This window comes from Tachypleus tridentatus, chromosome 2 (genome assembly GCF_004210375.1).
Source record: "Tachypleus tridentatus isolate NWPU-2018 chromosome 2, ASM421037v1, whole genome shotgun sequence".
Classification (NCBI taxonomy): Eukaryota; Metazoa; Arthropoda; class Merostomata; order Xiphosura; family Limulidae; genus Tachypleus; species Tachypleus tridentatus.
The window spans coordinates 73,830,303-73,858,106 of NC_134826.1; the positions used below are offsets into that span (position 1 = coordinate 73,830,303).

Consider the following 27,804-nt stretch of genomic DNA (forward strand, 5'->3'; position numbering starts at 1 on the left):
AATTTCGGATGGAAAAGACACGGAAGACCGTAGTTTATCACATTGGTTGCGTCCTCTAGTGGAACTTGAAAAAAATATGATTAAGCTTTTCATATTATCTGCCGCATGCTCACAATATTCAGCCAGGTTATCTCCATCCTCACCCGCCCCTACACGTTTTGGTCCCATATCCCGCCCATAATCTGCAGTCTATTTAAAAGAATGAATCTAAGTTTGTTTGTTTTTTTCTCTACTGTCATGTTATGATCCGTTTGCTCGTCAGAATATTCGTTATTTTGTTTTCTCGTTCCAGTGTTACTGGAATGTTTCGTTTTTAAGGCTACTCTCTTCGTCAGAAATGAGGTGGCATGTGTAACGATTTATTGGTGACAGCCTATATAATATCAAGCAAAAAAAAACAAATAAAAATCTTGTTAGAGCAAAGTGCTCGTTAATCTTCGTGCGGTTGTTGGTGTGGAACGAAGTTTCCCTCTGACAAGCGACTTTTCTTTGGACGTTTGTCAACTGTTATTTAGTAACAGTGTCAATAGAGAGACTGTGTATTTGTAGACTCGGTGCTTATCACGAGGTCTTCGGAACAAAAGACTAGGAACCGTAGCGTCAAAAATAGATTTGTTGCACTAAATTTTACTTTGGAGATTTTAAACGTCATGATAAAAAAACAATAACAGAATTCGATCATGTTTTGTAATAATGAATAGAGTTATATAGAGAGTGTACCTCTTTTAGAGACCTCTTGTCGTAGCTTGTAAATATGGTATTCTTAAAGCGGACATGGGTGTATATGTGAGTAGAGAACTAGATCATTGAGCGGGTGGTTGTATAACTAGACTGGCAGCTGAGTGATTTGGTGACTGAGAAGACCAAATACTGTTACATTGCGTGAAGTTTTTGGTGGGTGGGTGATGTAAATGGGTGAATACTGCAATACGTTCTTTGATACCCTTGATCGCTAGGTGGTTAAGTTGATAAACAAAACACGTTAGTTAATATTCCGTATCTCTCTAAATAGATAGCGGAAATGAATCAACCGGCGAGATTTAGCGAGAAGATGAATAAATGAATGGGGTAGAAATGTGATAGAAACGAATGTGATGAAAACCGCATTTGTGAATTTGAATAAATCTAACATACAGCACGAGTGGTATACGTTTATTAGTAATTTTAAATCCACAAGCCTAAGTCTGAGAAAAGTATTTGACTTGAGGAATTATGGGATATGTGCTGAAATGGGCCCTTGCAGTTTTAAATGTTTGGGGCTAACTGGTGTACACTTGCATAGATAAAATTCAAATAAGGGGAAAATTGAAGGGGAATTAAACAAGTTCTTCATTGTTTAATCCTTTCTCTTAAGATTGGGTTATTGGAAGGGCCCTCCTGGAATCGTGCATCGTGGATCCTAAGAGGAAGATAATATCATGTACAAGGCAATAAACACTGTAATTGCACGTGCAAGTGCTTCTGTTATTGTGTTCTACGCTCTAATATCATAAAGTTTGTACCAATTCAGTGTTTCCCAAATTTTTGTCTCAACCCCTTTAAAATGTATGATGTCTTGTGACCACCTCGACCTCTGTATTAATGAAAGAGTGAATTAAGTGACAAAATATACCGATACACATTAAAATGTTTTATCCACTGTAGTAATTACTTGTTATTTATGTTAACACGTTCACTGTCGTGTGCTCTACCGATGGGTCACAGACAATTGTTTCAAAACAAAATTTCTCTTACGGCATACGAGTTTGGGACACTTTTCAGTTTTGTCATAAACGTATACAGGCGCAAAAACGTAAGTACTGCAGTTCCTCTTATACTTGATGTTTCGACTCTAACGCGTCATCTTCTGGCGTTTAAACGTTGAGTGTTGTGTTGAATACTGACCAGTCTCAAATATAATTGGTTAGGTTTGTTTTAAATTTCGTAGAAAGCTATACGAGGGCTAACTCCACTGGGCGTCCCAACGAGCTGCCTTTCCTTTAGTGTTTCGCTGTTCAGTCATCACCACCCACCGCCAACTCTTGGGCTACTCTTTTTACCAAATAAGCTGCTCAGTCATCACCACCCACCGCCAACTCTTGGACTACTCTTTTTACCAAATAATAGTGGGGTTGATTGTAACATTACAAAGCCTTTACGGCTGAAATGGTAAGCGTGTTTGGTGAGACGTAGATTCGAACTCGCAACCCTCAGATTGCGAGTCGAGCGTCCTAACCTCCTGACCATGCTGGGGACTGAAATTTAAAAAAGGTTATTGTGTAAACAAAAGTAAGTTGTTGTTTATAACTGTAAGTGTTCATTTATCTTATGATTTAAAACAAGTGTCCAAAGAGAATTTTTAACGCGAAGAAACAGAGTAGTTTGGAGATGATGGACTTTTTATTCTACTGCACTTTAGCGCCCCCTCCGGCAATTTCTGGCCTTTCTTGTTAAAGATGGATGTAAAAGTGCTTTTATTTATTTTGTACACCTGACTATGGTTAATCTCAAATTGGTTATCTTTTTATGGTGTAATCTGCTAAGCTTCTAATGTTATCGTTAGGTCGTACCTTTTTTATTTCTTCCAGTTTCACCTGTCAGGATTCTCGCTACACGGGATGTTGCTAGAATGTTCTGAATATAAAGTAACTGTCGTGAATCCATTAAGCATAATTTAACTTGTAACAATTCTTAAGGGGTGGCCCGGCATGGCCCGTTGGGTTAAGGCGTGCGATTCGTAATCTGAGGGTCGCGGGTTCGTATCTCCGTCGCACCAAACATGCTCACCTTTTCAGCCGTGAGTGGTGAGGACTAGCTGCCTTCCCTCTAGTCTTACACCGCAAAATTAGGGACGGCTAGAGCAGATAGCCCTCGAGTAGCTCGAGTTCAAAAACAAACAAACAATTATCTTAAAGGCTGCTGCTTTTGATTGGCACCTACGTCACTGTTTTCACACACACCTCCCCTATCAAGTGCATTCTTTCTTGCTGTTTTTTCCCCATGTACAACCCAGATTACTTTATTCAACGTATAAACTTACTTACATGTTCACCTGGATTTATACACCAGTTTGTTAAGCACGTTATGAAGGTTATCAAATAAGGGAACAGCAAGTACAGTGTTTGAGAAAAACTTCAAAGCATAGCTCGACACGTGCAATTATGTGTAAACAAATGACTTCCAGTTCAGTGTTTCTCAACAACCAACTCGCTGCTTCCCTCGACCATCGCAAAGCACAGAAATTCGAGTACAACGAAAAATCATTACGACGCACACACGAATATTCTCAGTTTTCGTTTGTTTTAATTCACAAAAAACCTGTCAAATAAACCTGGAAGGTAGTTGTAACGGATCATTGGTTAAAAGTACTACTGTAGAATTTTATTTCTGGTTGAAATGAAACAGAAAAATATTTCGTTTTTTAATACATTTTTGACTATTTACATAGTAACTTAATTTAGCTGTTGGAATAATATTATGGTATTACACCGTGTGCCAATTCTTAATATTATAGATTTCTCTTTCAAGAAACATAGAGCAGTTGAGAGAGAGAGAAAAACTCGCCATTCTTTGCTCGTAATTGCTATCCCGGTATGATTGATAGCGCTACAGAATTTCAGTTTTCACAATAGTGTGATGGTACTTCTCTAGTATTGCGTGATCTGAGTTTGTTCTTAAAGGTAAGTAAACACGTTTTGAATTTAATAATTTATTTTTGTAAAATGACTTCTCATCAATCGATTACCAATAATTTACTGCGAAAATTCCACATGAATGTTTACTGTAATTTTCATTCGTTTTTATGCATCTATTTTTTTTTTTTTTTTGGAACTTATACGTTTTATTCAAAGGTGTGTATGTGTGTGTGAGCGGGTACAATTTTAAACGAACTGTGATGTGCGAAGCAATTTTTGTTATTCCGTGGTAGGTGAAAGAATAATAGACTTATTGTTTTGTATTTTTAAGCAGTTTCGCAGCAATTGGGCGCGGTCTTGTGGGAGAGCTGTAAATTTCGAAGTTGGAACCAGATTTTGAATCCATGCGTAAAATATTCTCCCCACTCTAAGCTGTGATTGCGTTATAAGAATGATTGATAAACAGACCCTTAGCGTGGGTGATAACTGTCTTTGTCTGGTTAGAAGTTCAAGAATAGGGAAAGCAGCAGATGACCTTCATAATTCAGTGATGATGCTTCATGCTTTCTTATAAATCTCATTATTAAGCATTTGTAACCAAGAAGCTATAACCTCGTAAATTCTAATCAAATTTAGCGAGGTATTTCTAAAACTGTTCTGCTGATGCAAACTTCTGCCTCGTGTAGCGGAGTTTCAGCCGTTAATCCATGTCGCCGTTCACAAATTGAGTTTTCAGCGAATTCGCGAAAGGCTTAACACAGCGTTAAAATCTTTAGTTTTCGTGAAGTTTGAAGTTGATTCATTCGAGCAGCCTCCATCCGTACACATTATCATATTCTGAAGAAACCGTGATTTATTTATCCTCCACCAACTTAATTTTTGCCAGTTAACACTTTTGAACGCTAGGTACTCAGACTATTTTAAAAATTATGTAGAACATATAGTTTAAATTAGCGTAATGGTAGCGACTGGTGTATAGTGAAATTCTACTCCTGGTTTGTGCTGAGCTGTATCTTTTACATTATCGATACGTTATTTGAAACAAATCTCGTTTGTGATAACAGATTATTTTATTAGATAATGTTTTAGAAAAACAAGTGGAAATAAGACAAACAACTTTTGAGTTTTGAAAGTTATTTACGATAAATAAAGAACAGAATCCAAATAAGAGAAGATTAATTTAAGATAACCGGTTTTGACTTGCTTGAGGATAAAATCACTGGTCAACGGTAATACAACTTTTTGGAAGTTCGTTGTGAACCAAGTTCCCATGAAGACAATAGTTCTGGCACAGTTCCTGATACCAGTCTGTTCTCCTTCTAGGTCTCCTCTTCCTTCTGTAGAAGATAATGACGAAAGCTGATCCAATCGAAATTTACATATTAATTAGTCGCAACAGTTGGATTTAGATTTTATGTAGTAATAATTGAAATATTATTACTTCTAATAAAAGTACCTCTCTTACCATAATGTTACACAAGTTTGGTTTATTAAAACTTCTAAACTTTTGCATGTGGTTTGTTTGTCCTCTAGCTACTAGCCCGGCATGACCAAGCGTGTTAAGGCACTCGACTCGTAATCCGATGGTCGCGGGTTCGAATCCCGATCGCACCAAACATGCTCGCCCTTTCAGCCGTGGGGGCATTATAATGTGACGGTCAATCCCACTATTCGTTGGTAAAAGAGTAGCCCAAGAGTTGGCGGTAGGTGGTGATGACTAGCTGTCTTCCCTCTAGTCTTACACTGCTAAATTAGGGATGGCTGGCGCAGATAGCCCTCGAGTAGCTTTGCGCGAAATTCAAAAACAAACAAACCTCTAGCTCCTCTTAAGCCAGGCCTTTGCATCTATATCTGTAAAATATTGTTTAACCAACTAAAAATGATTCTGCGTATGTCAATAAGCTATTTTTCTTTCAAAATGAATCGATTTTATCGTTCCAATGTTGGTTGAAAATATAGACAAATCAGTGGGGCTGGCCGTTAGGGATAATGATGAGATTTTTTTCAGTTTTCTTTTTCATTGCCTAGGATATATCAGGTCATCCCTTAAGTAATGTCCGATTTTAGGTTCAAAAAACGAGAAAGGATTTCAAACTCTTTAATGTTATTTAATCAATAATGTAATTTTATTATTATTAATTACTTCTCGTCAACGATTCAGAAGCTTCTGAATGTCATTTCTATAAAATTTTTGGTTGGGAGGAAAAGAATGTAGAGAGGGTAGTTTTGACATCTTCATGTGTTCCAAGCTCTTTCCCATCAAGATAGTTCTGCAAACTTCGGAATGGTTGATATTCAGATAGGGCAAGGTCTGGAGAATAAGAAAGTTTTCCCAGTCTAGCTCTTCAATCTTTGCAAATGTGATCCTTGCTGTATGGGGGCCGTGCATTATCCTGGTGTGACACATTTTTACAATTGATCAAAGCAGGCCTCTTTTCTTTCAGTACAACATTCAAGCGCTCTAACTGTTGACAATAGAAATCTGATGTCATTGTTACATTGCGTGGTAGCAATTCAAAGTGAATCACAACAACAACATCCCACTAAACGCTTAACAATACTTTCCTAGGGTGAGGTCCATTTTGGGCTTACTTTAGCCAGTTTACCTGCACTGAACCTTTGTCTGCGGCGTTTAATATTTTAATAAAATATTCATTTTTCATCTCCAGTCATTAACCTGTCCATAAACGATGAGTTACGTTCACGGGCGTGCAGAGAAGTGCAAATGTCCACCTTTGCTCTAAGGTTGGCTTCTGTCAAATCATGGAGGACCTATTTTCCAAGTTTTTATACCTTTCCAAGCTGTTGCAGATCACTAAACTGTTAAATGGATTTAATTAAACTTCTGTGTTAGTTTTTCAACTGTTACAGCACAATCTTCAAGCCCAGCCAGCAGCAAGTTATCATTAAACTCAACAGGACAACCTGAACGTGACGCATCACTTAAGCTATAGTCACCTGATCTGAACTTCTGAAACCACCTTCAACATTTTCTTTCATTGAGAGACTCCACACCATAAACACCTTGAATGTTTCGTGTAGTTTCTGCTGCACTATTGCCTGTTTTGTTTTTTTAACTCATAAAGCATTATGTCTAATGTGCTCCTCAGACACATCCATCTTCATCAGTTTATTTGATTAATGATCTGAATAAGTGGAGTTAGGTCAGTTTCTTATTTGCCTGGACATTTTTTATACACGTCCTACTACATATTTTAGTCATTAAAGCCTTTTACAAAGACAAATGATGATGCACTTTCTGTATTAAATTTTCGGACATTACTTATGGGATGACTTGATGCATACAGTCCATCTACTTTTAGTCATTACTGGCATATTTAGGACAAATACATAAACCTATTTTATATTAACTAGTAAACCATTAATTCTACTACTGGATTTTATTCTTAATCCTATTAATCATGTCACACCTTTATATATATCTTTTAATATGTACTTATATGGAGATATTTTGAAGTCATATGCTACTAACTGCTTTTCGCAAAAACAAGTAAGAAAAGAAAATGTTATTTACATAATGAAGCTTAGTGGACACGAACAATTTAATTCTTATGTATCTACAATCTTTATATAACCACTAGCATATTCTGAAAATAACTCGTTACTCTCACTGCATCGTAGGACATCTGCTAGCATCTACAAATAGATCAGTTTGAAAAACATAAATCTAGCACGAGGAAGATGTCAACACCACCCCATTTTTTTTATCAGCTTGGACCATTTTTATTTGGAGAGAATTAAAAAATATCCCTTCCACCCTTGTGTACTGCAGTTTCTGATGAATTATGTGTGCATGATTTCCATGGTAATATAATAAATGTTACTAATACAGCAGTGTTAGCGATAATTATATTACCTGGAGTTCGACGCATGTAGGTCAGAGCAACGACTCTAACATTAGTTACTCACTCACTGACCACCACAGATAAACCTTCAGCACTTTGTAGAGATGTTACTGTTTTGCTATGTTCATTTGTCAACTTCACCATGAAAACGTAAAGTGTGGTTGAGATCAAATAACGCGAGCAAAGTCCTACATAATCCAAGTCCACCTATTTCACCTCGTGTAAAGTCTCGCACAGCTCCAGATTTAAAGGTTCTGATTGGACTATAAACATACAGGCGACAGAGATTTGTTTATTCTGTTTACCTTCAAAGTTTCCAATTGGCTACAGACAGACATAGATAGGACACGCCAACACCAGCTAGTTTATCTTCAGTCCTATTAATGATTCTCTTTCTGCTGTCCGTTCTGGTGTGGTGAGCTTTTCTCTAAGATATTAACAAGTAAAGCAGTTTGTATCTTGACTATCAAGATACGTTTCATTTTACTGTCATTTTCACGTCATAACAATGGAGAATTCTTAGCAGCCTAAATCCAAAAGGAGAAAGGTCAAGGTCAGATAGTTTAAAATAGGTGGAGACGTCGTAGCTACTTGGGTATAGGGGGAAGAGGTCAAAAGTGAACTTGACCTTTCACCCCAAATTAACCTAATTTACGACCTAATTAACGACAATGATTGAGGGATTTACTTAGGTGTAAGCTCACGCCAGTCGCATCATATTTTCAGTAACTTTAAATAACAATTCCTAGTATCACTTTGATTTGACCTGGTGGTTAGGGCGCTCGATTCGCAACCTACGGGTCGTGGGTTCGAATCTTCTCGGATTATGCTCGCCCTTTCAACCGTGAGGCCGCTATATGGAACAGTCAATCCCGCTATTCATTGGTAAAAGATTAGTCCAAGAGATGGCGGTGAGTGGCGTGGACTTAGTTTCCTTTCTTCTCTATAATATCTAGATTAGGAGCAGCTAGTGCAAGTTGTCCCGATATAGCTTTGCGAGAAAATTCAAAACAAATTAAACCAATCAGTTTGCTCAAGAAAAGACTTTTGAAAATCCATCACTTCTCTTTATATTAATTTACTTTTAAAAGATGTTTAATTTATATGGAGAGCGGGAAACGGAATTTGAAAGATAGCAACTGTGATGGGGCTGCAATTGGCGATTAATGTTGTTAATTACATCAGTCAAGTATCAATCCGCAATAAAGTCGTAAAATTAATGTTTCTCGCCTTTAGATGTAACAAGAAAAATTAACAGCTGGCTTGCACACAAGATGCCCTTGAAGTCGTTACAACTGAATCCTAAAAAAATAGTGAGCTTAAAACTAAAGAGGACACATTCGCGTTAGTTTTAAAGTGTTGTAGATTCAAGTGTCTAATTTCTGGTCGACGAATATGTTATCTGAGCGTTATTGGTTTCTCTGTTTTGTTGGTTGTTTTTTTTTTCTGGCAAAGCTGCACGAGGACTATCTAAGTTGTATATTTCATGTTAATAACGCCCCCCGCTAGTGCAGCGGTATGTCTTCGGATTTACAACGCTAAAATCAGGGGTTCGATTCCCCTCGGTGGGCTCAGTAGATAGCCCCATGTGGCTTTGCTATAAAAAAAAAACACACACACTCATGTTAATAAATGGAACACATTAAACTCGCCTGAAGCATGTTAATTGAAATGTTTCTGGTTTATATTGTTTTCTCAGGTAATCTAAGGCGTCATTAACCTTTAATTCCATGTTTCACCAACGTCGTATTTATCAGAGTATAAATATTCTAAAATAAAATTCATTTCTAGAATTGCAAATAAGTACTAATGAAAAACGAAACATGTTTATTATTTGTGTAGTTTTAAGGTAACCTAATTATTCTTTCATAACTAAAAATGACTTTTTTTTTCAGATTTATTCGGTAATTGATATAAAGAAGATTGTAGGTTTTCTTTTTGATGTAATAGCTGTATCCTCTGTAAAAATATTTTTCAATGTATTTTTATATACTGTTCGTTTTTAGTTTAGTATTAATAAATCAAATATATTCGCATAGTAAGTTTCTGTAAAAGGTGTAAATTAAAATCATTTTAAAAGGTTATTCGTTTAGCAATTTCGAAACCTCGTAATAGAACAATTTCCGCATACTGAGACTGAACTACAAACTGTATCTACGTGGTCTACCAAATCTGTTTCTTCATAGAAGCTGAATTTGTGGTCTACTTTTCTGGAATAATTAGCTTTGTATATCGGAGATGATTAGATTACGAAAAATACAATGTACGCACTTACTGAATTTGCATTTTTTACGTGTTTTAGTCGATTTTTTTAAATAGTGTTCTAATTTTTACAAGGGTAAACATAATCTCCTTATTTATATAAAATCCTAATGAACATATTAATATATAAAGTATCCTTCCGTATCAAAAAATAATCTTCTAGAAATCTTCTTCGCCTACTCTTTACGTAAACTACATAATTATCTTCAAAATAATTGGGTAATATATTGAGTAATTTCACTTTAAAACGTCCCGTAGTGATATTAGCATAAACTGCTCCACACGTTTGGGCGGTGGGTGCGGTATAAAGAGCGACGGTCAGACAAAAGTAGATGGCGTTGTTTGGAGTCTCTTTTCTTGCTACTTTATCTGTTAAAAGTTAGGGAGACTCGGTTGTGTCTAGATAGTCACTTTTGTCTAGCTTTGCACAGTATTATGAAACACATTTTTTTCCTTGCGACTTCACGTGATCATTTTATGTACCTGGTGTTATTGTTGACTTGTTCCAGTTGCTCGGTATGGCCGTAATTAGGACTTCTTAACCGGTGTTTACTTCCATATAGAATTATGCACTACGGATTTTACAGTCAATATCAACTCTGACATACGGATAACGAAGGCAGCCAGGAAGATTGTAAGGGCCACTGAAGACAATATGGTTACCACAAGCCGAGCGGATCGGATGAAATGGTCCGAAATGAGCACATCTTCTCCAACAAAATCATTTTTCTCATCAGTTTTATACCCTTCTAATACTATACTAGCCGAGATGAAAACTCGTCTAACAGGTGGAATTGAAGGCTTTGAAGCGGTCATAACAATATCAGCCGTTATCCATATACATCAAACTCTGCTCGCCAGCTGGCTAAATGCATTTTATAGGAAAACTTATAGTTTTCCTTGGTTCTATGACAGTACATTTATAGTGTGGCTGTAGAACAAACCATGCTCTGTTAACTATGTTCTTTCAGCAGTTTGTGCTTCGCCGTTAAGGACGAGCGGCAGAGTTTAACACCGTCGTTTACAAATACGTAAACAGACGAACTGACAAAGGTGTTTTATTCGCGGTTTTCACGTAAATGTGTTAAAGTAAACGTCGTGTGACGCAAGTGGGAAACTCGTTTTGTTGGACACGTGAACAGTTCTTTTGTGATCTGGTTGTATTTCCTTGACTACTTATTAAAAGTCGACTTTAACGTCTGCAGAAAGTTTTGATTACCTAAAGCTTATTTCAACGCACTGGTTGGTATATCGTAAGAATTCACCCCAACCCCAGTGGCACAGTTGTATGTCCAAATACATACAACGCTAGAAAGTGGCTTTTGATACCTGTGGTGGGCAGAACACAGATAACCCATTGTGTAGCTTTGTGTTTTACTACTAACAAACAAACACCTGAATAGATATATATTATTTTTATTTATTTCTGACTGATACAGTAGTAATTTTCTCTTGCCCTTAAAATAATAAAATTAAAGTATAATAAAGTCAAGGGATAACACACACACACACATTATCAATTCCAGAATTAAATACATTTGTACGTAGGCAAGTTTAAAAAAAAAGAGAGAGAATCCTCAACATGTGCGACTGTAATTAGATCTCAAATCGATACAAATCTATGTTTTTCCGACATTGTACTGAGTTTCAGATGGTGTTCATAATTAACTCTTGTTAGTGAAAGGTAACTGACTTTTCAAGTCATGAACTGTTCTAGTCCCCATACAACTGTTAAATCTAACGTCTGAAAAATGGGGTGTCTTCTTTAGTTTTAATAAATCTTCTACCATACCTAAATCTTCATACCAGCCATGTTTAAAATATATTTTTACTTCAAGTTCAAGTCGAGTAGTAGTGAGTGCGCAATCGTGGGTCAACGAGACATTAATAGTGGACACTTGGATTCACAGTCAGCCATGCTAGTCGCAAGGTCAGGACCTGCCCTTTACTTTCAGATAACTGTCTTTTGTATTAAAAAAAAAAAGTTAACGTTAATAATCCCATGACCATGAATAAAAATTATTGATAATTATCCCGAAACGTGGAAACTTTATAAAAGATTGTACAGCTCAACGTTTTTACAACATGTAGTTTTTCAGTAATTCTTAGTGCTAGGCTTCTAGTAATAAACGCTTAAGTTGATTCCATGTGTAAGTCACAAGATCAAGAAGAAATCACGCTAATAGTATTCCGCAGCAAAATAAATATTTTACCTAGGAAGTCCATTAACTTTGATCTTTTTTCCGTGAAGTGATGACATATATATCGCTTTACCAATATGTCTTGGTCATCTCAGTGTAACTAACTTCTTCGTCACGCTTTCTTTTATGATGGATCTTGCTTCAATTTTTTCTTAAGCGGATGTCAGAACATGGTATTGCTACTTTGTTTCATATTGAGATCCATAAGACTACTTCTAACGTTGTCAGAAAATAAAGTTGACGCAATCTTTCAGCTTCACTTTACACAGTGAAGGTACTGGGAAGGAAAACAAGTTGTCCAAAGAAAGGTTTGACCTTGTTAAAAATCCAGTTAATATGTGAATAAAAACGATGAAAGAAATGTTGTAGGTCAAACCATTAAGAAGTTAACTACAGATATTAGTGTGTGTATGCACTATTATCGATACAACGTTTCAAGGAATACCCTTCTATTATATGGACAATTTGTTTTTGTTACACATGTGTATGTATAGCTAATTCTTTGGTGATTTGACTTGCAACATTTTTATCTCTTCCAACAACCCCTGCATAATTTTCTGCACGGTTGTGTGGGGATAAAAAGTCTCCCTTCCATGTTTGTTGGCCAGGTGGTTAGGGCACTCGATTCGCAATCTGCAAGTTGCAATTTTGAATCCTCGTCCTACCTAACGTGCTCGCCTTTTCAGCCGTGGGGACATTATAATGTGACAGTCAATCCCATTATTCGTTGGTTAAAGGGTAGCCCAAGAGTTTGTGGTGGGTGGTGATGACTAGCTGTCTTCCCTTTAATCTTACACTGAAAAATTAGGGAGAGCTGGTACAGGTAGCTCTCGTATAGCTTTTCGTGAAATTCAAACAAACAAATAAAATCAGAAACTAGCATAGTGTCCCTCAGTATTTCTAATTAATACGTTGTATCCAATAATTTACACCATTTTGCAATTTTTATGGCATCTTAAAATCCATATTTCAAGTAAAAATTGAAACAAAAACCTATTGGGGAACCATAACCTTTGGTGTGTCATCTTTTTAGTTGTTGATTGTTTAGGTTGTCTCGGCCTTTTTAACTTTCTTTCATCTAACACTTGCATATGACATTAGGTTAGTACTATTCAGATTTCCCTGATTTTGATTAGTTAAGTTACCACAGATGAGATGATAATGTTTATTATGTTAGTCACATCTTGGTATATCAAGTTTGTGAGATTTGTACGGATCTCAATAATTAACTGTTTTGATAATTTATTATCACTTGTTATTACTCTGCCTTTTATTTAGTTGTCTTCTTTTATCCCTGCTTGTACTATTATGTATAAATTTTGTTTTCGGGAAACCTGTTTCGTTTAGATAAGTCCACCAAACCACTGTCAGGATGTGACCCGTTGTAGTTGTAGCAAAATCGCACATGTGTCACGAGAGTTACTGTCAAATCTGACTATCGGTGAGAGTAGACCAAGAACTGGTGAAAAGCATTATTGACTGGATGACTGTTTTCGTTTGCAGTCAGTCAGAACATTGGACGATCATGCGCAGCTTTGAGCAAAAATTGTAAAACAAGCAAACAAAATCTATTCATGTGACAGACATAATAACAGTGTTACTTTTAGACGTGACCAGGAGTAATGTAATCTCTCTTTTTATCTATCTCTAAAAGCTACTTTCATACCTTCTGTTGTCTGTTTTCCCTGAGATCAGTACGTAATCAACGTGAGAAAGGTACTTTTTTTTTAAATTACTTGCTAATCTAATTTTGATTCATGTTACCATCTGTCTATTAGACATCTGTCGTTCTTTTTTTAGCTCCATTGGAACCGAATTCCATTAGTTGAGAAGCAATGGAGCATGCTAAGAAACAGGTTTTCATATGATCTGCGGTTTAAAGTCTGATGGTCAGCTTGCTAATTTTGATTACTAGTTTTATATATCTTGTGTGTGTTTGTATTGTTACACTCTCAACGAGAACATAAACATCTGTCTGTGGATTGTTTTCAGTTTTTGTTGGTTTTTTTAAAATTAAAACTAGCTATCTGATGAAATGCCGACTGCTTCTATTGTCTAATGCTTCGGAATAAACAGATTTTTTTGTGTAATATTATTTCACAGATCTCCGGCTATATCTCCAAACAGACACACTCAGCAGTAAACGTGCTTAGCAACAGATGTTACTTTAAGAATTTTTAGCTACCACTTTTTAATTACGTATCATATGGAATTCAGCACACTATTCTTTCCAACAGATCGTTAGTTTAGCCACCTGTGTAATGCGATCTTATCAAAATACTTTCTATTGTATTATACAAGTTTTTTCGAGGTGAGAAAATTTCAAATAATTTGAATCCTTCTTGTTGGTAACAAATATTTAATGAAGATCATGAAACCGTCTGGAAATTTGAAAGTGCTGTACAAACTGTAGAATGAATCGACGAAAGGCTCGGTCGACTATAACCAACTACCTTTAGTATAATGTTTACCACATCCATTGTAAAAGACGGAAAACTGTTCATTCACAACTTTATGCATACAAAAATTGTACACGTTCAAAATATTAATTGTGGGAGTCGATAGTCTGTCCTGTCTTAGAGAGAGAAGTGCATGGAACTGTTAACTTGTATTTAATGTGAGACCGAGAAAGTAAAATAAAATGTAAAGGTAAGTTGGGCGGAAAACTGTGTGTGTGTGTGTGTGAGAGAGAGAGAGAGAGAGAGAGAGAGGGGGGTATATTGAAAAGTTCTGTATGTGCAACATTGAGTATTTATAACACCGGTGGTTAGAGCTCTTGACTCGTAACCTGAGGGTCGCAGGTTCGAATTCCTGTCACACCAAACATGTTCGCTCTTTCAGCCGTGTGGGTGTTATAATGTTACAATAAATCTCGCTAGTCGTTGGTAAAAGAGTTGACGGTGGGTGGTGATGACTAGTTGCCTTCCCTCTCTCTAGTCTTGCGCTAAAATTCCCTAATCTAGCATTGCAAATAGTCCTTGTGTAGTTTTGCGGGAAATTCAAACTAAATCAAACCAGTCGACAACACCTCTTGTTTTACAAGATTTATTTACACCCAAACAAATTATCAAAAACTGTCATTATTAGTTCGATTTTTCATTAGTTCTGCCAAATCCGTAATGTAGACAAGGCATAGTAAGTGTGTTCGTGATGACGAGAGACCCACTTGAAGTAAAACTGTATCTGAAGACGGCTGGTATGGGTGTTAAAACTATTAACCTGAAGACGACCTAAGAAGGTCGAAATCTTGTTCTCTACTTTATTTTAACAAGTTTTAACACCCATACCCAGCCGTCTTGAGATACGTAGCGTGTGTGTGTTTCATGGAATACGAAGTAACTCTCGCAACTACAAGCGCGAAAAATAAATGCAACTTGGGAACAAAAGAACGAAATGTATGCTTGGAAGTTTCAAGTAGTAAATTAAAGATGGTTGGTAACGGTGAGAGTGGGAATGTTCACGGACATTTAACGGACTTTTTCTATTCTGTTAAATTTTATTCAGAAGTTGGAACTGATTAATTTCAAAATGTATAATTAACTTAATTTGGTAACTTTGAATGATTGTCTGTTTCCTTAAGGTGAGAGCGCGTGACGTCAGAGGCGTCAGGCATCTGAACGCACTGTAACCGGTTAACTGAGTGGTGTGTGTCTTTCTATTGTGTTTTGATTTGTGTCGTCGATCGGAGACGTCTCTTTCTATGGTTTGACTGTAGTAAAAGAAGTGGACAACCGCCAGGTTTAAGTATTTGTTCTTTTTCTTTCTCAGTTGGTTTCGTTGTGCACGTGCTGAGAGAACATGTTACGACGGTGATCCAATAAAAAATAAATAAATAAATGTGGCACATGATGATAGAATTTAAAAAAAGACAATCTATACCAACTATATTTCTGACGTTGTAAGTTCGTAAACACACAGCTGTGCCACTAGGGGAAAGGGCTTTTTTGACAATATAAACATGTTTGGGGTACTTAACTACCATTACCTCAGAAAAAGACAAAGCAAAAAGTAGTTTGTGTGTCCTTTAACAATACTTACCGTGATAAGAATAAAGATGGAGAGGAGAAACATAAAACACTTAAACGTCGGTTTGTCTGGTTTGGTTTGAATTTCGCGCAAATCTACTCTAGGACTATCTTTTCTCTATCCGTCCCTAATTTATCAGTGTAAGAATGGGGGGACGGCAGCTACTCATCAACATTCACCGCCAACTCTTGGGCTACTCTTTTACCAACAAATAGTGGAATTGGCCATCACATTATAACACCCCCACGACTGAAAGGGCGAGCGTGTTTGTAACGGGGATTCGAACCCGCGACCCTCAGATTACGAATTGAATGCCTTAACGACCTAGCCATGCTGGGCCTAAAAGCGTCGTTAAGGGGAGTTCAACATAGAGGGTGAAACCCCCTCCAAAAAATGCACTTTAAAAAACAAAATTACATGCAGGATTATTCGTTTATATATGTAACAAGAAAGAATAGAACAGTTTAAACTAAAGTGGTAGGGGACTGACATCTGATGAAGTAAGGGTCCGCTGTATAATCTCAGATTTTTGTTTCTATAATTAGACACTACCATGTGATATAAAGAATTGGAGCGTACTTAGTAAGCCCGCTATTTTTAACCCCAGGGATCATATTGAAAAGCCTTTAAAATGGTCTTCTCATCGTGAATCTGACATATAGTTTGTATTTCTTCAATGAAACGTGCAATTAATGACGATTTATTTATTTTATGAAGATTTACCGTTGTGTATATTCTGACAATATGGCCAATAAATGAATCGTATAACTGATATACAATAGGTGTGTGTGTGTATATATCAAAATTGTTAATATTTTGCCAAATACTTTTCAGTTTTTCCTGGCTACTTGGAATACTTGGTTACAATTGGTTAAATCGTGCAACTTGAAGAATGAAATAAACTAAAAACAAAGCGCTGGTGAACTGTAGAAATACGTCTGTAAAACAATGAAAATAAACTTTCTCTCCTAGTTTGGAATTTACGTTTTTTTGCTGATAGCGAAGTTTATTTAGCTAAAGAAGACCAATTGGTGCATCAGCAATTTGAGAAAGAAAGGGATACAAAATTTATAATTACTAGCCGATTCCCCCTGGCGCCGGTGTTTTAGACCTGCGTGTGACGAGTCATGACGTCATATATGCACCCTGAGAATGGAGAAAAATGTTCTCTCTAACAGGAAGCGAAATGGGAAAATCACGACCCCTATTACAAATCTTCGTGCAAACAGGATAAACATTTCGCGAATTTGTGGGTTGTACATCGCGTAATAAGTTTTTCAAGTCTCACAAGAGTTTCAATATAGTATGATTATTGTAAAACTAGTACAGTTGTGGTTACGAAATGCTTGCTACTGAGAGGGTGTAGTAATTATTCACAACGGAAACGGGTTTAAAGTGTCGGGAAGGGCGGCGGCAGTGGTTATTCAGTATAGACAGGGTTGTTCGTATTGGTGACATTAGGGTCGCGTAAGTACGTCCTTTAATACCAGTATGGTGGTGGGTAAATTACGGGCTATATTTTAAAGAATTCGACAGTTCCTTTTCGTTTCGTTTCTTTGTCTTTCGTGCACAGATTCCTAATTGTTGGCTTCTTAATGCTATAGGAACACTTCACGTCAGCATTCGTGCTGAGAGCGCGTCAATAAATAATCCCAACACAGGAGAAAGAAGACACTGATCACGTCAATGTATAATCAACTCTGCGTATACGAGAGAGAAAATGCAGAAAGTGTATCATTATAGGCATTAGCAATTGTGTGGACGAGTCGAACAACATCTTTCATTTATGTATTTCTGGTACGAACTTTAATATCTTGATATAGGCCTTGTAGGTTTTATTGCCACATTCAATTCCACCCAGGATTCGCTGACTCCTGACGTCATCGCTTTCGCTGTAAAGCGGCTATTTACTCTTTAGTCGGCGCTTTTGTTTACCTTTCGTTCGAAACTTTTAACTTCAATTTCAATCCCGGGTATTATTACATCTTAAATAGGATTATGCAATGGGTTTCCAAAACATCATTGTGTTGAACGGGCCCCATCGGAATTCAGACTGTTCGACTAAATTTTCTGAGTACGAAGTAAACAAAAAAAGATCCGGATAAGTTCTCTTTTGTTGGATGTGAAAAGATTTGTTTGTTGTTTTTTTTAACTTCGCGCAAAGCTACACGAAGTCCATTTGCGCTATCCGTCTCTAATTTAGCAGTGTGAGACTAGAGGGAAGGCAGCTAGTCATTGCCACCCACCGCCAACTCTTAAGTTACTCTTTTACCAACGAATCGTGGGTTTGATCGCACATAACGCCCCCACGAATGAAATGGCAAGCATGTCTGTGACGGGGATTTGAACCCCAACCCTCAGATTGCGAGTCGAGTGCCCAGATGCTAAAAGAAATACCAAAATATATTCTTGGGCCTAATCAACGTCGTTTACCATTTATCAGAGTAATGAATATTTCCAATGTGATTATACAGAATCGATAAAGTGCTTCTATGTACAACATATTTGTTTACAACTACAATAATTCTAAGGTTGTACATGCTTCATTCTAAGCGATTGTTTACTAGAGTAAAAGGGGTCACTAATTTTAAGAACCGCGGTAGGACCAAGATGGCTTTGTTAGCGAAAGTGGTGAGACCAGAAGTGTCTCGTGGAAGGCTTGGCATCTTGCCAGTTGGACGCTGCTCGCGGTAACTCTACAGCTTTTAACCGTAACATTGTTGGCCTTATTCATTGACCGTCAAAAAGCTTTTCTTGATTTTGGAGGATTCGGGGCAAAACCTTCAGGAGAATATTCAATGTTTTTTTTTTTTTTCTTTAATATTATAATTTAAAAACTGTCGCATAATTACATTGTCTAATAAAATCGTAAATGCATTCCTCGAATCTTATTTCTCGTTATTTATTTAAGGTTGAAAATATTTTTACCAACGTTTTTGTGAAACCTTTAGTTTGAAAACGGCAAAAAACAAACAGTGGTGTCTAAATGGTTTATTCAATAAATTGCCAAGCGTCACCCGGAGCAGGTTTTATAGGTACTAGAGACTTCACGTTTTTTGTTTAGCTGTCTGATGTCCAGAAACGTCTGTTGTTTGGTTATAACTGTTAATGTACAGTGTTGTTTGGAATGATTATGTGTACCTCTTTGACGAAAGCTCCGTTCTTCTCAGTCAAGCAGAATATACATACACCAGTAATATCACTGTGGATGTGTGTTGTTTAAGGAACGCTCGAAAGCTGTAGATACATACCCAGGGTATACAACAGTGGAGAATTTGCGTTTATTATCATAAATTTAAAAAATAAAACAATTTTCGCCAGGTCTTTTATTTAGTATATTTTATGTTGTTGAGCCACTGGTTAACCCACTGGACTGTAGCTCTGAAGTTTCGTGGTTTGTGCCCCGTTGGGGAAGAGGAGTGGGGGACAAATTCCATTCCACTTACAAGGTATGACAAGTAAAGTACAGTTGGCAGTGTTGGGTAGCTGCATTCTCTCTTCTGGTCTATCAGTTCAAAATTAGACACAGCTAGCCAAGAATCCCTTGAGTGGCTTTGTGCAAACATCCGAAAACAAACAAACAAACTTAAGTGTATTTGTTTCTTGGATAAGTTAAGTTTTCGAAAGTACTGGGGAGATATTTACACTACTTGGCTGATAACGCACCATTCTTACTGGAACAGGACCACCTCTGCTGACATTTCGAGTGTGACTCCTGACAACACAAGAGGGGGAGGGGAGCGTGAATGTTGCAAGTGAAGGAAACAGATGAACTCAAATGATGAATCCCATGTGCCGAAGTCCATGTGCACGTGGCTTGAAAAGGTGGAAATGTTTGTTTTATTAAGCTTAGAATTCCCAGACCTATCTGTATACACTTTGTACGTGTTTTGTGGCAAACATTACAATTTGGAATGGTTGCATTTTATTTACTTTTACACTAAAATCGTGATAATTATTTTGTGTTGGATATAAATCCAGTAACAGCCATTGATAAAAATCTTTAATCAGAATTAGCTTTTGTTCAGATTGCTGACTATTAGTCTTTCCTCCTGACTCTCCTTTGACGTCTTTCACTGTCTTCAGCCACTTGTGAGAAAATGGTTGATTAAAAAGAAAGGATTAAAGAAAACCAATGGATTATTGATGAAAAGAGATTGTTGGGATTATAAATAAAAATTATCACTTTTAAATAAGTAACCAGTGAACAACACGTGACAAGGTTCACCCTCAACCAAAGTTTTAATAATATTTCTCCATTTGTAAGAGCTGAGGTGTGCATATTGAGGTATGTCTTGGAGTATTGAAATAGGATGTAGGGATGGATACATTACTTGTTCTATTGGATGTTCTTCGGCAGGGTCCCCAGAAAGTGTTCCGTTTCAAGCGTAAATAAACCCAACGTTATGCGTAACAAATATTTTTATTTCTTGATTTTTGAAGTTCATATGCAATGCTGGGTTGTAACCTACAAAAAGCATAATTCTTCTCGTGATTTACGATATGTGCACTTTTTACTGACGTTATGACAGTAGAAATTGGAACGTTAAGCGTCCCTTATGTAACGTTATTTTAGTGTCTACTGACTGACTCGCTGACTGGCAACACAACTGTGTGGTGGCGAATGGTTAAAACGGGCGACTCTTCCAGGCGGCCTTCGATCCTCTTTCGGGGTAATTATTTTATAACTTTACGGTAATGTTAGTGTTTTCCTTATTTCTGCGTTCCTCTTGAACTAATTTTTCGTGGTTTACACAACTAATTTGTAGACATTTTAAGATAAATTAAAACATTGTCTTGAAATTTTATTAAGCCTAATAAACTTGTACGGCTGTAGCAACTCTGCAAGTTAGGCATAAGTTGCTTTTAGGAACATAAGTGGTTTATATGTTTGTATAATTTAATTTCATCTTCCCATTTCGTGCTCATTCTTTTTATTCTATTATTATTATTATTTCGCAAATCTTTGCGAAAGTACTCTAAAAGTTTATATGTTTAGTACAATTTAAGGGAATTCTAAGGCTAAAACATTCAATAAACATAATTCTTTGTTACTGATCTGTTTTCTTAACGCAATTATCTTTAGATTTCCTTTCATACATCACTCAAATGGTATTTACAGGGTATTATTCTCCCCAACCCCTTAAAAAACAAAACAAAATCGGATTTTTTCACTTATGCTTTTCCTTCCAAACTTGTGGGCCAGGCCTGACCAGGTAGTTAGGACGCTCGACTCGTAAGCTGAGGGTTGCGGGTTCGAATCCTCGTCACACCAAACACTCGCCCTTTCAGTCGTGGGGGCATTATAACGTTTCCATCAATCCCACAATTCGTTGGTAAAAGAGTAGCCCAAAAGTTGGCGGTGGCGACTAGCTGGCTTCCCTGCACTGCTAAATTAGGTACGGTTAACGCAGATAACCTCCATGTTGCTTTGAGCAAAGTTTAGAAACAAACCTTCCACATGTGTGCACTTCTGTCGTTTTCCTTATGTTGTTGTTGATCCCATATTCTTCCCGAATTTTCTAAACTGTTCCAGCACATTTTGCTTACTTTACTAGAAAAGAAACAAACCCAACTCTATTGTGTAATTAAATTGTTTTTCCTGGTTGGTATTTAGAATTTGACGTACCTTGTTATGGTACACGTGCGTTCCAGTTGGCACGATTTTCAAAAGGTAAATCTGTTCAACAAATAATTCTATGGCTTTTGACCCCACCCCTAAAAAAAAAAAAGTCGTTCAGAGATACTTTTAATGATTAAGGAAATATATTTTTCTTTAGAAAATTGATTTTCTTGAAGTAATTCCATCTTGAAAAACAGGTTGGATTAAAGGGGGTGTTATAAACAAAAGTGGAAAAAAAAATGTTTTGAACCATTTTTTGTCGTCTTGGACAGTGTTTGCGTAACATAAATTTAGGAACGTGAGAATAGGGAGAGCAAAAACTAAAAAACTATTTTGGGACTCATTATATTCGAAGTCCAGAAGCATTTAAAGAGATATCGCAGAGTTTTTTCATTAAATTGTTTTCGCTCAGATTACGAAAACAGGTAAATCATCCAGCAACTATTATAGATAATGTTTATGCGTAACCTTACTTGAAGCAAGAATTGTTCATCAAACTATCGTGTATATGATATTTTATTTTGTTAAAAATCTTTCTCTCGAGCCTATTTTACGTTGTTGTATATAGGCGTCAAAAACAAACAAAACCGAAACGGATGTTCCCTGTGACTCAGCGGTAAGTTATAGTACTTAACTAAAAATCGAGTTTCGATTCCTGTAGAGTCAAGCACAAACAGCTCATTTTAAAGCTTTATGCTTAACAATGAAGAAAACATTTAAAAAATAATATTAGGTTTTATGATATAGGACAACATGTAAGAGCCCTAACTCCGCTCGTCATGACGGTAAGCCAGTGAACTAAATTAAATTAACACTTACTTTAAATCTAACCGGATTAGTCGTGGATCATGACAGGGAGCTGAGTTCGAGTCCATACAGCACATTCCTGTGTTATAAAATCTCAGATTTTTAAAATGAAATCTACCTACATATATACATTTTATAACTGTCTTGTAACCTTCGTATATATAAAAAAGGTATTTAAAAAAACAACAAAAACAATTTTGTCAAAATAGTTTACACATATTAGGAACCATTCAGTTCCTATGTACTTTGTGTAGTATGGAATACACGAAACGTTACTTTGTAAGAGTTAAACGAAAGAGTCTGATTTATCGACGCTCCTTGAAGTCAGTAGCAATCAATTGATTTGTGTAAGTAAACACAGTAATAACACAAACAATGAGAGCCAGGTAAAAATCACTACAAACAAACAAATGGAGGCCTAGCATGGGCTGGTGGTTAGGGTCCTGTTATTGATGATAAATAGGGTATAGGCCACTAGTACACAAGGGAAGAAGAGATTCTATGGAACCTGACTCTACCACCAATTCTATAATTCTTAAAAACCGATAATTAGACGAGAGAGAGCGAGAAATAGGGTTTCAAATCGTACGTACAATTTATATCGGCTAGTTCCGACCTGTATCTTTCCAAATTTTAATAAGACACTGCTATTTAGTGAGATTAGAACCAATATATTCTACAAACAGTATATCTGTCGATCGTTGTCAACGGGAAGAAAAGATTTTGTGTATTTGTATTCTTTGAAGGTTGTTTTGTTACTTCATAAATAATGAACATTTGTAGAAACCAAATTAGTTAACTGTTATCGTGGTAATTGTAGCTAACTAACAGTATTTTGTAAATAGGAATGTACTGTGGTAATTATGTAGCTAACGGAAGTAATTTTGTAAGTAGGGTCCATGTATATAGGTAACAGAAGCGTCTGCAAATAGGGCTCTGTGGTAGTAACTATGTAGCTAACTAACAATATTTTGTAAATAGGGATGTACTGTGGTAATTATGCAAGTAGGGTCTATGTATATAGGTAACAGTAGCATCTGCAAATAGGGCCCTGTGGTAGTAACTGTGTAGCTAACGGAAGTTTTGAAAATAGACTTGATTTAAGATTGTTTCATTTTCTGTGTTGATAGTTCATCCTGATGGGAAATTCTGGAACTAATTTTCCTAACTTGAGTTTACGGAGCTATAAAACTAGTATAAACGATTCCTTTACATTAAGCAGTGAGTTTCTTTTAAATAAAAATAATTTTGAGAATTTTTAACGATGGAGACTGGTCATTTTTTTAGTGAGCATAAATTTCATCCTACCACCTATATAGACGACGTTAACTTGAGTATTTGTACTCAAAGCTTTGAGTCATTATTATAATTGTTGGTTTTAGTCCACGAAAAGTTTGTTCTCAAGCATGCACTGGAAGTTTTGTGACCAGTTTGAGATGGGTTTTTTTAATAAGTGTGATTGTCAATATTTGTTTAGAACGAGTAATGACTGACGAGAGACGTAGGAGTTAAACTACTCGATTAAACTTGGCTCTCGATGAATGGTCAGTATCACCTTCTGTTAGGATGACCACCATATGAACAACTGCTGTATAACCTGCTAAATATGAAAACTAGGCTACGATATTTAGATTGGGTGGTCTAAAAATGTCTCTTGATATATTTCTTCTATGCTGTAATTTGTGTTCACAAACAAGATGTAATTTGTTTGTCCTCACGAACTAGACTTGTTGTTGTCCAGTAAACCATACGTAAAATGTATCCTAAAGGTCTTAGAAATAATATCCTTGTTGGCAACAACAGACGTGACGAATGTATTTATGTACATTGTTTTAATCATTATCCATTAAATAACAAGTGATGTCTATGTTACATTGTCGTTCATTGTGAGTGTAATCTTTATTACCATATCGGTGCTCAGTAAACACCTATTGTGGATTTATTACCTGTTAGCACACGTGTAATTTATAACTTAAGCCTCATTTCTTTCAGTAAAGTTTACTTGTATAACTTTTTTCTTTTACTTTCTTCCGGATAACACCATTCTGATATGTGGAAGATAGACTAACGTTATAATTGATGAGAAGGGTTTTAAAAATACACATGAATTTAAGTGTAAAACTTTTAAAAGGACATCTGGGTTAAGTTGCTCTGAGGTACGTAAACTAGTTGAGAACATCCGTGTTAAGTTGTTTTGGCGTTAAACTAGGAACACTGTCATTAGGTAACAATATCATTAACACTGGATATCGTCATTAGAAAGCAATGAGTGGAAGCACAGTCATTAGGTATTTATTCAAGTGGAAACTTATGAAAACCGTAAAAACAAATCGTTTAGTAAATCTGTTTATTGTTGAAAGTATGTTTAAAAACCCGTGGGCGAAAGGAAAGAAAAAAATGTATCAACTACACTATATCTGTCATATCCAATGCCGACGAGACCTTTCGCTTTATTCCAGAGTTCTGTAGATAATAATAGACGTAGTTAGTTATGTATATAATCATTAGTTTTTACGAACAACGCCTGTTTTATTATGTTATCTCAACAGATAACACAGTAAAAGTTTGTTTCTACCTTTTTGAAAGTTTTGAGCACCCAACTTGTGTTTATATGAACAACAGTTCGGTGTTTTTGTAATCTCCTAAATTCTCCTACGTATTGATCCCCCAACCGATACACTGGTTCATGTGCAACCTCCTCTTCCACCAGACTAAAATGGAGTACTATTACTTCTACGCAGCACGTGTGTTCAAGAGGTTGGGCCTATCTCGTATCTCTACAGGCCACGTGGTTTTATAACGTGCGCCCAGACACATCGGCGTGCTTAATCTCTCGAATGTAGAGGGTTTACAGTGAAGTAAACTGTTATTTATAACTATCCCAGTTGATATGAGAAAAGAGAAAAATAAAACCCAAAAAACCCGAAGCGGTTATCTTACGATCGAGCCGTGAAGTCAACTCGCCAACACTGCCCATTAGGATCGCATACTGCATGTTTCAAACTCGGCTTGTTCCAAGTGTTCCCGTTAGGTGCGCTTAGCTGAAGATTTAGAGAAATGATTAATTATAGAAGTGAAGAGCTCTCGACGGTTATGGTACGCTTCGATTGAGAAAGTCGGGTTTTATGGTTCCAGTGATGCGTCTTTCCAGGTACAGATTGCCGCAAGGCTCGAGTTTAGATAATTTTCTACCAGCATGTCAAGCGACACCAAGGATAGATAGCAAGGAATGTAAGGCCATCTGTTTCAGCTATTGAAATTTGTAACCTCCACAAAATCGGAGCAACATTAACAAATCCTTGTCACTACACGAACATGCTCGCCCTTTCAGCCTTGAGGACGTTATAAGTCGTTCATTCCTACTGTCCGATGTTAAAAAACATATCCCAAGATTTGACGGTGGGTAGTGCTGACTGTCTTCCCTTTAGTCTAACAAGGGATGGCTAGCGAAATTCAAACCAAACTACTTAAGCGTTATTTATAACTTGGTATCAGGCAGGTGACAGTACTACCTATATAAGGATGGCTCGTTCATCAAAATGGTGTTTTAAATATCTCCATAACAGTGTTTACTTTTATAACAATATCTGTGTAATGATTGAGTTGTTGGGAATGTTTGTAAATATTACAGTAAAATGTGTGGATTACTTGTTCTTCTGTTGCTTTCTTATTACATAACTGATAAACCACAACAATAGTATCAACTAATTTCAAACAGTGTCCACTTTTATATTATTAATAAAAACGTTACTATTACCACTTGAAGTTAGCTTTCTTACAAAATATATGTTCTATTAAAAATCGGAAGAACAGGGTGAAACAGGAATTACCAGTCAGTAACAGATAAAACAAAAACATTTGAAAATTCATTGTATTTAGAACCTGGTTATACAGGGTGTTCGGAATGTCACTGTGCACTTATGTATTTATTAACAGACATGTTTCAATTTTATAAAACACACTATGTGCCTGTACTATTAAATTAGGACCATACGAACGTCATCTCTACTACCTTGTTTACATTGTGTTTGAAATATTGATATTAGGCATCCGCACATTTACTTCCTTTTTGGAAAAAATTCTTCAGTATAATACTAGAGCGTAACTGCAGAAAAAAAAGGCATACGTGAACTTTACACAAAATTCAAACTTTTAATGGTTAATGGTCAGCATGAAAAGTGACCGAGGTACACACTTGTATCAAACATGCAAACGCAGAAACTCTCGACTAACATCGCAAATAAAATAAAAGGTACAACAACAAGCTAACCACACTATGTAAGCTGTATCTAGCACCGCCGAAGCCTTTCTTATGCTACGTGTTTCTTGTTATTTCTGTGAAAAAAAAAAATCGACACATTCGATTCGTATAGATTACAAGTTTTGTTTTAGTCGTACAAACGCTGCACTAGGTGGCGGACCTATCACCCTCGTGTTACTTGATACATTCCTAGTTTCTGCTGAGACTGTCAGTCTTCTTGGGAGGTCCTTATGTGGACATGACACCCACGTATACTGTTATCTATCCAACCTCAGGGTCTACCGCACTTTTATAAGTCCACCCCCACCCCAACTCCCTCAGCCTTGTATTAAAACAACATTTGTTACATTCAATTTTTTTTTTTTTTAGAATGAATAAGGTTAAATTGGCGGTGTAGGATTCTAGTAGACGTCATACAAAAAGTTTCAAATCAAAACGCGATTAGACACAGGTGTAAGATATTTAATGTGTTTTAATAATGCGCATGAATTTGTGTGTTTTCTTATAGTAAAGCCACATCGGGCTATCTGCTGAGCCCACAGGGGAATCGAACCCCTGATTTTAGCGTTGTAAATCCAGAGACGTACCACTGTACGGGGGCGCGCATGAAGTTAATCTAGGTTTTTCACAATAACCTGGTTTACTTTTCTCGTGCACCTTCTGCGCGTGGAGGAAAAATGTCATTAAATTGTTACGTAAATTTATTGTCGCTGTTTAAATAAACGTATTTTACTTTCGGACAGACAAAATCTGTAAACGTTAAACACATAATGTAAGAATATCCCGTGTTATGTGTGTGTTTGTTTTTGAATACCTTGGAAAGCTACACGACGGCTATTTGCGCTAGCCATCCCTAATTTAGCAGTGTGAGACTAAAGGGAAGGCAACTAGTCATCATCATTCACCGCCAAATCATGGGCTACTCTTTTACCATTAAATAGGGGAATTGACCGGAAATTATAACGCTCCCAGGGCTGAAAGGGCGAGCATGTTTGGTACCACGGGGATTCAAACCCGCAACCCTCAGATTACGAGTCGAGTGCCTTAATCGCTTGGCCATTTCGGCCCTCGTGTCTGTGTACATGCGCGCGCGCGCACATACATACATTATATATATTCACAAACTCGTAAAGCACCAACCAAC

General features: G+C 36.7%; 1 protein-coding gene across 10 annotated transcripts in view; it reads left to right on the forward strand.

The window, feature by feature from the left end:
* The window catches only part of LOC143244235 (plexin-B-like), a 170,989-nt gene that overhangs the window by 57,080 nt on the left and 86,105 nt on the right, over positions 1 to 27,804 (forward strand). For 3 of the 10 annotated variants that reach the window (XM_076488533.1, XM_076488532.1, XM_076488531.1), the window contains one exon: positions 3,494 to 3,659. The exons of 2 other annotated variants lie outside the window; for them this stretch is intronic. Coding sequence is in view for 3 of the 8 variants with exons in the window: in XM_076488529.1 (XP_076344644.1) it covers positions 20,594 to 20,642 (49 nt within the window). In the remaining 5 variants the exon portion in view is untranslated. Of the gene's footprint in view, positions 1 to 3,058; positions 3,318 to 3,493; positions 3,660 to 20,301; positions 20,643 to 27,804 lie in introns of those variants that run through there. 5 more of the 10 variants (XM_076488539.1, XM_076488535.1, XM_076488529.1 and 2 more) reach the window with 5 other exon arrangements.